This window comes from Ixodes scapularis, unplaced genomic scaffold (assembly GCF_016920785.2).
Source record: "Ixodes scapularis isolate PalLabHiFi unplaced genomic scaffold, ASM1692078v2 PGA_scaffold7__128_contigs__length_106722199, whole genome shotgun sequence".
Lineage (NCBI taxonomy): Eukaryota > Metazoa > Arthropoda > Arachnida > Ixodida > Ixodidae > Ixodes > Ixodes scapularis.
In genome coordinates this window covers 17,709,185-17,720,987 of record NW_024609882.1, presented here as the reverse complement: position 1 = coordinate 17,720,987, position 11,803 = coordinate 17,709,185, and the positions used below count along the sequence as shown (strand labels likewise).

General features: G+C 45.1%; 1 protein-coding gene across 1 annotated transcript; it reads left to right on the top strand.

Moving 5' to 3' along the window:
• Positions 1 to 708: 708 nt before the first annotated feature.
• Positions 709 to 10,705, top strand: LOC8050981 (protein lin-7 homolog C). Its single transcript, XM_029986671.4, has 5 exons — positions 709 to 810; positions 1,147 to 1,188; positions 3,070 to 3,218; positions 4,752 to 4,961; positions 8,268 to 10,705. The coding sequence occupies exons 1-5, from the start codon at positions 774 to 776 to the stop codon at positions 8,427 to 8,429; spliced, it is 600 nt and encodes a 199-aa protein (XP_029842531.1). The 5' UTR covers positions 709 to 773; the 3' UTR covers positions 8,430 to 10,705.
• The last annotated feature ends 1,098 nt before the right edge of the window (positions 10,706 to 11,803 follow it).

Here is an 11,803-nt window from a genome sequence, read left to right as displayed (position 1 = left end):
AAGCTGCAGAATCCAATGGGCAGACAGAAAAGATGCCGCTGAAGTTGGAACCCTAGGAGTAGCCAGGTGTTCCGCCATTTTTCTGCGGCTCGGACCAGCTCGGACCTTCCAACAATCGGTTGCAACTTTACTAAAGTCTTATTTTTCGGGCGTCGTGAAACAGCGAGAGCTCAGTTGCTGGGTCGGTATTCGGAACGTGGTGAAACTGGTCCACAACGTTTTAGCTTGGGCCTTTAGTGTGCTGCACAAAGTGACGCACATCAACCCACGCTGGCAAGGAGCGTGTGCTTTGGTTTCGCTTGTTCCAAGCTGCGGTGTGCTTACACAAAGTCAAATAAACCATACATATATATATATATATATATATTTTTTTTTTTTTTTTTTTTTTTTTTTAAGGATATGAGGTTGTGAATTAAGAACTTACCGAACAGGATGTACCTGGCACTTGCTTGAGTTTGGTCGGCGAACACCAAGGAACAGGCAATGAGTGAAACGGTTTAAATTCACGCGCGGTCAGCAGTTGCGTGCAGTGGCGGGTAGACGCAACGTAAACAAACTGATCAAAAAAAGGTTTTTTTTTTTTTAATTTGCAAACTATTACTTTAAAAAAAATCAGTGTTTTCTGTGCTGGTCTTTTGGCTGTGCTCAACGTTACGCAGTTTTCAACGTTGGCTGTTCTCCACGTTGCTGACGTCACAGTTAAGAGCGTTTGTTTGGTTCGTTTGAGTAGTTTTTGAACACGCCTAGTGGCCTAGTTGGGTAGCGCATACAACATGGCCGCCGTAGGGGAGACGTTGATGCTCGAGAGAGGTAGGTGTGGTTTATTTTTCTCCTTTGCTTTGTACGAGCATAGACAAGCGTGAATATACGAACGACGATGTTATGCTGATTCCCTAATTACACAAAAATGTTCGGTGAGCCCACTCTTTTCCAGCCGCTGCGGGTGAAATGCCACCAACAGACTAGCTCGGAACTTCGCCAAGTTCTTCAACTATGGAAACAAACGACGACATTCCAAATAGCTAAAACTAGGGGACACACGATTTGCGAACCGACCGAGGAAGCACTTCTCGTGTTTGTTGATGTCAGCGTAGCGCAGGAGCGCTTTGACCCAGATTTAATGCCTTGCGTACATTTTTTTTTCAGATGTCAAAAGGGCGATCGAGCTGTTGGAGAAGCTTCAACGGAGTGAGTGGCGTTCGTGGATGCTTGCCAAATAGACTTGTTCCTCCGAGCCCCACCCATTTCTACTGTGTTGGGGTTTGAACACATCAACTGTCATTTGCTGTTCGCGCTGCTAACCTACGTGTTTTCTGAGAGGTCGATGCGCGCAACATGACAGCCACTGTCGTCCCTTTCTGCTTTCGTCTAATTCGATCTTTGGAATGTAAGACTCACGTTCTTAGGCACAAGTTTGGATTCCCTTTAAAGTTTTATTTGTTTGCTTCTCTGTATTTTTTATCATTGGTACCTGCTTATGTAGGTCAGCTTAGCTTCTTTGACGAGCCACCCCAGAGAAAAAAAACTCTTGTTTTTGCTAGGGTGAAAAAAAGTTTGCTCCAGTTTAATCAGAACACTTAACTTAAATAACGAAGAGATTTCTTGAAAATTAACGCTTTCCGCTGAAATTGCTTCTAGGGACTGATAAGTTCGCTGCTCATTTTTTCGCTTCCTTACCAACCTGATGCCGTGACATAGCTGGACATCGCTGATTTTTAATCATGTCACTTTTATTTTTAATTTGTTTTTGTTGATTTGGTGGTAAGAGTTCATTTCAAGGTCAGAGATGAAGGGGCTTCGTTAAAATGCTTGCAGAAAATACTTACGGAGAAGTTAACTTTGAAGGATACTTAAAAAATAAAAAATTTCGGGGCTGTTCATATGTTCCTAGGTTATTAAAGTAAACTCCCCTTAAGATGTATTATTGTGTTGTGTGTTACGATGTACAGCAGCCAAGACATAGTAGGTTGTGAACAGGACCTAATATCAGACTCGCGCTTGTATAGGCAGCCCAATACTTCGGATGCAGAACAAAACGGAAGTGATAGCGATGATAACTACACTGACGGGTGATTACAACGTACATATCATCGTTCGACGATGCACAGCTTTCGATGATACAGCATTCTCTAAAACAGTAATTTTATATTCTTGAAGAATACAAAACGAAGGCTCATTTTTGGCTATAACCCTTTAAAGGGATACTACAATGAAATTTCGGCGCTGATTTTTTGGTCTATATGTGTTCAAAGGAGCAGCAGCACATCGAACATACCAATATCTTGTTAAAAAAGTCACGAAAATGAATTTTAAAATGAATTAAACAATTAGCAAAGAGCACCTGGTGAATGTCGCTAACGCCTCGTTTGTAATGCCTGTCTAGGAACCTTGACAGCTAGTGACGGAGGTTGTCTCGCCTCCGGCCACGACGAGAGAAGAGGGGAAGGAGGAACTCCCCTCTTCCCGAGAATGCCTTTTGTGTGTCGCAGAAGTCGCTATTGTCCCCCTACAAGATTGCAGAAGATTAACCCGTCACTCAAAATTCGTACAAAAGCAGCCGCTTCGGTGGCTGGAACGACTAGGCCATCCTCTCAACGTCAGCCTCGCCGTAGCTTTGCTCGTCCTGAGACGACCTACGTCACGATTGCGTTGCATGTCACGTGGTCTCCGCTGGGCCTTCTCCAAGCGCTTGCCAGAGTGGGCCGTTAATAACGAAAAATACAGCCACCAGGTTAAAAATACAAACGTGCGATTGTCATTTACAGATATTATGGATCATATTCAACCTATTTTTGAACACGACGGGAATATTTCAAATTTCGTTGAAGTATCCCTTTAAGTAAACCCAAGTGCTCGAGCTTTAGTCGGCCATAACCCATATCAAGTGTTGCGTATATGAGGGCTCAAATAGAGGCTATAGTGAAGTACCAGTAGTCTTTACCCTCATCCTCAATAGCAGTCGGAAGGTCAGGACTGGGGGGATCCGCTATTACATCGGAGAGCCTGGTAATGATGCTGCGCTTTTTGGTACACACTGCCGTGGGTATTCATGCAACGAATTTCCAACAGGTGGCGAGGTTCCAGCACAGAAGCTCGCAGCGCTTCAGAAGGTTCTGCAGAGCGAATTCTGCAATGCTGTGCGCGAGGTCTACGAGCACGTCTACGAAACGGTAGACATCTCGGGTAGTCCCGACATTCGAGCCAGTGCTACGGCCAAGGTGCGTAAAGTTACACTTGTTTGAAGATGTGTCTTATCGTTGCCACACCGTTGCAGATCGATTTGTGGCTTAGCTATGCTGTCTCTATACCAACATTATTAGATAAGCTCGTATATGAAACTCTACTGCGGAGGGGCACTCCTCTGCGTGCCGCCTGCTAGGGTTGCACACTGCATCAGTAGACATTATCGGTATCATTGGCTACCTGTTGCCGTGCTTTCGGGCAGCAAACTATTATCAAACTGCACGGTGCCGTTACTTCCATCGTAATATTTTAAAACGTCGCTCATTTTGTTAATAGGGAGTTTTAGAATAACATACGCAATTTTATCGCACGTTAGTGCTAAATTTAGCGCTTGTTTTAGCGCACGCTACGCAAGAATGTTTTAGAATAGCGTTTCTCCGTTGTGATGCAAATGCCCAAGCATCTCGTGCTTGCAATGCCACCAAGATGCAGTAACAATTTTTATTTCACAGCCGGCATGCACGTTTTTGACGTGCACCTCCACCGACGCCACACTCACGATGCCGCCAAAGCGGCCGCATTTGCAGCCCTAGGAGCTGCCATTTTTTTTAACTGCACTCGTCTTGACTTTAGCCAACTTTTGATCACGAATCCTTCTTGGAGCAGCGCAAAGGCTCTTTGTGTACGCATGCAATTTCTGAAAAATAGCGCGCAAAGCGCAAATCGCAGTTCACGTTTGGCGCATGCATAGTGGCGACGACGCTATTCTTTGCGTACTCAAAGCTTTAGCATGTGCTATTCTCAAACTGCCTAATAACATTTTCTCGCGTTGCTGCAAATATCGCAACATAACTAAAATTCCCAACCGCTAAAGTTGAAAAAAAAAAAAAAAAATCTGCACGTGCAACAAATTTTGCGGTAGGTTTGCCTAGATTCGCCGACCAAGAAATTTTTACGCGTATTATCATGCTTTAAAAGCACAGCTCATAATATGTAAATTTTTTTGTTTATTTTCTATGTAAAAAATTTACAGCTGGCAGACGACATGTTCTACGTGTGCAAGTGGCACAACCACCCCAACAAACGCCGACATGGTTTTGAACTTTTTTGTTGCTCAGAAATCTGTGGGAAGTCCCGCAGCTAAGTTATCTACGCTTAGCTACGAAAGGGGGTCCCTTTCCAATACCAGTTCTCCAGTGTGCACTCGTTGCCTGTCACGCTTTGGCTGCGCATTGCATGCAGGGGCAGATTTATGGGTCAGGCGAGGGGGGGCAGTCCGGTTAGATATGACGCTACGGCTCAAACATTGCCCAGATCTATTTTGTTGACCCAGTATTTGCTATGTCACCGAAAACTGAACTTTTTCACACTGGTGTAATCAATTTTTTCATAAAAAAAGGAAAGATTACCTTGGGGGCTTTGCTTTTTTCCCCCTCCTCCCCCTTGCACCGGAGGCGGGATAATTGACGAATTTCCCTGTCGTTATAATCCCGTCGGTTATCATGGAAACTGTGGCCTAAGGCGTGTAACGCGATTGAGCTCGCTGACGTGCGAAAGACGACGTGCAGGCGACGGTGGCCGCGTTTGCCGCCAGCGAAGGCCACGCGCACCCCCGCGTCGTGGAGCTCCCCAAGACGGACGAAGGACTGGGTTTCAATGTGATGGGTGGCAAGGAGCAGAACTCGCCCATCTACATCTCCCGCATCATCCCCGGCGGGGTCGCCGACCGCCACGGCGCACTCAAGCGCGGCGACCAGCTGCTCTCGGTCAATGGCGTGGTGAGTTTCAATCGGCCGTGTTGGGCGCCCGTTGTGTCGCGTGCATGCCTTTTCGTGGTCTTGTTCACAAGCGTCATTGACTAAAAGCTTCGGCTGGCATAGTTTTAGTTCTCTATTTTGTACTGTTGCACTAATATTGGAATTTTCGAATAGAAGTTTCGAGTAATACGCCATTCAATATTCACACTTCTCCGAGCGTTCGTCTCGGCGGGTAAAGCCCCATTCAGTGTGCATCTCGCCAAACACCTGTGCACTGCGGGGAAGCGAAACCCGCAGAGCCCACGAGCTAAGTGGGCTTCACTTCCCCGTAGTGCACGGGTATTATTTGGTGAGAAGTGCACTTAACGGGGTTAGCCCGCCGTGAATATGCGAGAGTGTATGTTCGGCAGTGATGTCTTCACAAGCCGCAGTTATCATCAATCGTGCTTGTCTTTTTTTTTTGGTCAAATTTGAAATCGAAGAAAGAATATTGGCATATAGCAAGCAGATTTATAAATCCATTCGATTAGGATAATTGCAACAAATCTGTCGTTTACATGCCACAGTTTTTTAATATAGTTACCGTATTTTCCTGGCCATAATTCGCACCCGATGCTTAATCTGAAAGGAAGTTTGGGGTCAAAAATAAAAGATGGTCCTTAGATAGTCCACACGTCGTGCCTAGTCCGAGCGTTAAATTTATCTTGCGCAGCACACCCTGACAAATGCCTGCTGTATTAGCTGACAGTATCCTACATAAGTGAACAATAATATATTGCGGTGTTCATAAAATCCTTCTTGTCCTGTTGCAGTGAGCAATCTAAAAAAAAACAAATCCTTGTGTATAGTCTGCATTGGGTAAAGTTTAACCTTATTAAACACGTATAGTCCGCGGAAAATCTGGTATAATAAAATTATTGAGCTTGGAAGTGGACAATTGGAAGGTTGGGTGCAACCTTCACGAGTTCAGCTGAATTTGCGATTAAGCATGGTGCACGACAGTGAAAGGCTTGAAGAAACTATGCGAAATTCGATTCAAAGTTATTTGGCCAAAACTACAACTAGAGGGGGGGGGGGGGGGGGGGGAGGTGTCGCTTTGAATTTGCTTTGTACTCATTAATCTGCTATTTGCACATGCCTAAAATTTAGACAACTGACGAGTACTGAAGTTGTATGGGGGCTGTCACAAAACGGCAATGACGTGCCTGACAAAGCAACTGCCCCCCCCCCCCCCCCCCCTCCCAAAAAAAAAAAAAAAAAAAGTTGTGATTTTTTTAGCCATTTTAAGACTTAAGTTTCATTGCCCAGAAGAAATTGTTAAGTAAAAAAAAGAAAAAGGAAGTGTATATGGAAGTGCCTCTCAAGCTGTTTTCTTAATGATGGGTGGGGCCATTCAAAAATTTATATAAAATGCTCTACACAGCTTTTTTTTTAAACCTTATCTTTTTTAATTTTCTTCACCCTTTCGCGATTATGTGACTTTGTCTTAAGAACAAAAGCTGCCACAATATCAGCAGCGGGTTAGAGCTGCAATGTTTTCACCTTTGCTTGAGTATAAAACAAATCTCAACATGCTACAAGGCCAGTCTTGCAGCAAGATGCTGAGCGAGCACACGCTGGATCCAGTGGTGTGATTGTGGGTGGCACCTCTCCTGGACATCAGGGTAGAAACTCAAACCATTCACTTGGGTCGTACCCAACAAAGGGAGGGAGGGTCGTCTCCGAGAAATATCTGGGCAGAACCCTAGCAAAGGATTCTGCCCAGATATACAGTGTGTTTCTTTTTAAGCTTAACAGATTTGTTTAAAAGAAAGCCCCGAATGCTGCATGAATGCAGCTTTTGTGGGGACATGGTACAGGGGGCTGATTGTAACGATCTGTCAACTAATTAACTGAAACATGCTAGCTAATGTTTTATTTATGAAGCGTCACCGAAAACCACTCTATCAGCCAGTATTACTAACACTTGGAGCACTTGGGAAGCATGCTGAAGCGCTAGAGTTTCTACTCATCCAGCAGGAGCAGAGATAATGCGCCCGCCCGGTTTTTCCGTCTTTTATCGTCGGAGTCGCACGAGTGGTAACTTCAGTGCACAGCTGCACTTCCCGTGTACTCACTCATTCTAAAATCTACCGATTTAGTGGATTTCGAGGATGCTCGGCAATTTTCTAATTGAAACCACACGTCTATTTTTGCTAATTGAAAAGTTAATTAGCCAATTTTTGGTTAATTATTCGACTGATTGTATCGATTAGCCTCCTATGTCCCCCTGGCCGCGTAACTCACCAGCATAGACAACATTAGTGTATCTTTCGTGGATTTTTTGAACAAATCCGTAAAGATGAAGAAGAAACACCCCGTGTACGGCCATCTTGCCTTCTATGGAAGGTTTTTGCACGTGGCGTATGTCCCGTGCCATAGTTTCCTCTGTATGGTAGGAGCATGCGAAGTCGCCGTCCGAACCAGTCGTTGAAACCAGGGGAGAGGACGAGCAACAGCCGGGGAACCGTGACGCCAATGTCGTCGAAACGCCATGCGACGACCCTCCGAAACATTTCCTGTGTTTTGTTTCCGTTTCTGTGTGAAAACTGCAGAACAAAATTTAGGATGCTTAGTCCATGTATCTAGGGCTTGCCTTCCTCTTCTGACCATTTGATGCCACTGCACCGCTGTTGGCCATTGACTGCAAAAAACATAAAGGAAAAAGGAACAACAATGTTTCGGGGAATGGCCACCACCCTCTTCCAGCACCGGCTCCCAATGTCATTTTTCACGGGCAGCCGGCAGGGTTATTGTTCTTGCGCTGAATTACCTTGTTATTTGAATACGGTACTCAAATACTACAGTATACTATACATTAACTGTTAAATTTCCCTATAGAAAAGTAACTTTGTTTAGACACTATCTCCTGCAAGGCCCTGCTTTTGTTTTTTCTGTATTAGCAACTTCGGCAACTCAATTAAACTTTTTGTGTATGCTAAAGCTGTCTGTTAGATGAGGTTTATTCTTCCCGTGCTCCTCTGATTTCTTGTCCGAAATAACGGTCCACATATTTTATACGGTTACCGTGTAACAATTTTCGTTTTATTTTTGTTGCTGCTAAGTCAATGTATGCTGCTAAGGGCTAGTTGAGCCTCCATTGAGGCTCTTACCCTTTGCTCCACCATTTAACTTGGAAATAAACTTATTATTGTTATTATTAATTCAGCTGGGTGGCTTTCCCTGCACGGAGCAACGACAGTTCAGCCATCTTGGTGCTCAAAATCACGGTTTTCGGTTGTCCGGAGCTCCATCCAAAACAGTCACATACGTCTGCGTCTTGCGCAGAGCGTGGAGGGGGAGAACCACGAGAAGGCGGTGGAGCTCCTGAAGGCTGCCCAGGGGACCGTGAAGCTTGTGGTGCGCTACACGCCCAAGGTGCTGGAAGAGATGGAGATGCGCTTCGACAAGCAGCGCGCCACGCGCCGCCGCGCCACCCCCACGTCTTGAGCCGCCGACCCTTTTATTCCCCAGGAGACTCTGTGCATTCCAGACGGGCGGCCGTTTTGACGTAGGTAGCCCGTGCCTAGGCTTCCCCGCAGACGATACCAACTGAAACGTTCAGTCCAAACCTTTTCCGTGATACGGCAGTTTTCGTGGGCTGTATTGTCTTTCGGTTTGTCAGATAGTTTGAAGTGTGGGACCTTAACTTCAAGTCCCGCTTAGTTTGGACCGTAACTTTTTATATAAAAAAACAAACAAAAAAAACTGGCAGGTAATTTAAAGAAGCACTGAGGACTGTTTCAGCTCGTATTGTCTGCGATAATACTTTAAGGCTCGTTTGCACATCTGTGTCCAAATGGGATCAACTGCGTGGCAACCGGTTCTAACCGTTTACGACCAGAGAGCACGCCAATGCCATCTGTCGGGCGGTGTGGGGGCGCCTGCGGTCTGCGTACATATTGTGTGTCGTTCTTTCGCTGTGGTCAAAATAATTCTGATGATGTTATAAGAGATCATTTTTCATAAACAGTGCATAGATCTGATCTTGTTAAAAGTGCGAGCCCTACAAGCTAGTTGTATGCAAATCAGAAGCGCAAGCGATTTCGAGTGGCTCTAATCCAGTCGATCGCACCGAGGCAGAAATGTGCGATACTGCCTTTACATGTCCCCGAACAGTGTGCAATCGGTCTCTCCTGTGTGGTGTTTGTACGACACCTCACGAAAAGAGTGTGGCAGCTTTAAAGAGAGATTTTATTTTGGGGTGGGCGGCGGTGGACGAACGCATGGTTCAGGAAAGATGCCAGTTTTAACCTCTTTTCTCTACTGAGAGGCGTTCACGTTTACTTTATTGTTGTTATATTAGCAGTGCCAGTACAAATCTTTCTTAATCATAGTGTAGAAAGTGCTTTTGGTCTGCCTTTAATTATTATCTTTCTTAGTAAGTCGTCCGTGTTGTCTTCGTGCTTCTTTCTTCGTTATAAAACCGGGAATGATGACACTTGGCACGAGCTTTAAGCGTAATCAGTTTTGGCATACTCGTGCATTGATCTTCTTGGCGTAGCATGAAGTGCAGCATATGCTTTACCGATACTACTGTATAACGACGTTTTTACTTATAAAGGTATTTGGGTACATTCCGCACTTGCGCAGCGACCTGGTGTGATCTTGTAGCACCTGCTGTCTGTGGCCGGAAGAAGGAATAGATTCGTGGAGACGTTTCCATCTTTTGAAACATAGCTTCAGTTTATTTTTTTTATTTTCATGTCCTACAAGTCACTTTCCACACATAAAGCTCACATTTCTTTTATCCTGTATTCACAAGGTTGCATTATATCTGTAGCAGACGGGGAGGGGAACTGTTTTCATTCTGAAACACATTTCGAGGTGGGGTCAGATAAACCAAGACATTGAGAGGTGAAATCAGCTGCTGGTTTGCTCGGAGCCCCCGCGAACGACATGACATTGTCTCGGTTTCTGATTGTCCCCGCTACTGCAAACCAGCCCACAAAAACCTTTTTTGGTATTCAAAGGAGTGAACAGAATGGAAAAGACATACACAATATATGTATTTTTTTTAATGCATTCCTTCCCGATGATTGAATAGCTGCTGAGATAGTCTGCACCGACACTGAGAGGTTGTATTGCTCATAAATTAGATGTGCAGGAACGACCTGCGATGGGTAGTAGCGCTTTCACTAGAAAAAGAAAAAGGTAACCTTTATGGTAACAGCAACAGGAACACCAACAGTCAAAGATTTTTTTGTTGTTTTTTTTTGTTTTGCAGTGTTTTAGTATGTTGGGATACAGTCTAAGAACTGAACTGGTGGAGTGTTCGGACCTCCGGGTTCTAGGCCAACGTGTGACAAAGCGCGCTGTCTCAATGGCCAGCGGGATGACGGAAATCTCGTAACTACCTGCTCGTCCTTATAAAAAACTATGACGGCTTCAACAGACCTCTTAGAATAAAGCATGACGTAACAACGGGAGCGTACACAAGAAACAGTTTCCTAGAGACAATGTTCAAACAAACCGAAGCACGAGACAATGTTGCGACCGGAGGTCGCGCGTAATATGCGCAACTATCAAGAGCTCCCACGGATGAGTCGTAATAATGAACGAAGTACACCGTATATACAGCGAATGTACACATTAAATAACATCCAAACCATTGCAATTAGATAGTATACTCACATTATCACATTATTTTGATGTGTTTCATAACAACCACGTTGCCTGCGCAGTCTGAGAAAAAAAAAATAAAAGAAAGATGTTGTACACACCTAGACACTTTTTTTTTTTAAACAACTGTTGCTTATTACTTGTAAGACTGGGCCATAAATCAATCTCCGTGATCAGTTATTACTTGGTGGCTCCGATGGTGGATCTCGGATGCATGACAGCCGTTTTCATTCATGCTCGTGCACCGCAAGGAACAAGTTCACGATCGCCACGCGCTACTCTCAAGGACACCAATCCATTCGCTTCGTCTTCACAACATGCCAGTTCGCAAGTGCAAGTGTTGGCCAACAAGGACTCAAAACGAAATGCGTGTGTCCCAACTACCGTGCTTCTAGACTGGTCAATAAATACCTCACTAAAGACGGGGGTTATCGTACTGCGTTGAAACGAGGCGAAATTAAGACTTTGTGCCATCTTGCCTCATCCGTGCCTGCATATGGGGTAAAGGAAAGGTCAGAAGGTTTGAGTTCGTCGGTTCTCCTTTCGGCGATCGGCCGACGACAGACGTGCGGAGGGAAAACGAGAGTGTCTACGTGACACCTCCCAGGGAGGGACCACGGAGCTCAAGAACATTCTGTACAGTATATAACAGTATTCCCCGATGAGCTTAAATGGCTATTTGACAGTGTCCATTGGAACTTCCCTTTTAGACTGAGTCGCTACGACTCCATTGCTGCTTTTAAACCTCGATGGTGGAAGAGTTCGCTGAAGGAGCGAAGGCTTTTGTTTCGTTGCTCTCTCGACGCGATTGCGGGAACTGCGCCCCTCGCGGTCTTACCCCAGAGACATTGATTCAGTTTACGTCTTACAGTGTCAAGGCAATTCATCACGCACTATTGGTGTGCGGCCTGGACGAGAACAGCTAACACAGACTAAAATAATTGAAGACAATGCAAGGCTTGGAAATGATAGTCGTGCTGGAGCTCGTCGACCTCGAAGCATTCTGTGAGCTCTGATGTCTTGTCAAGGCTAATCATCAACAGAAGACTCGTATTACCTGCCAATGTGTGCACCACACCTGTACCTGGCCAAAACGGGGTGTGCGGATTGGCCGCGTGCACTGCATTAGCATTCAAAGGATACGATTATCGCATTAGCGCACGCAGACAATGACCAGCGTGTTAACTTTTAGGAGTACTAAT

Bases quoted from the DNA above. Each gene is read 5' to 3' on its own strand.
- LOC8050981 (XM_029986671.4), top strand. From the start codon at position 774: ATGGCCGCCGTAGGGGAGACGTTGATGCTCGAGAGAG. The intron at 811-1,146 runs GTAGGTGTGGTT...TTTTTTTTTCAG, and splicing joins GACGTTGATGCTCGAGAGAG to ATGTCAAAAGGGCGATCGAG. The intron at 4,962-8,267 runs GTGAGTTTCAAT...CGTCTTGCGCAG, and splicing joins TGCTCTCGGTCAATGGCGTG to AGCGTGGAGGGGGAGAACCA.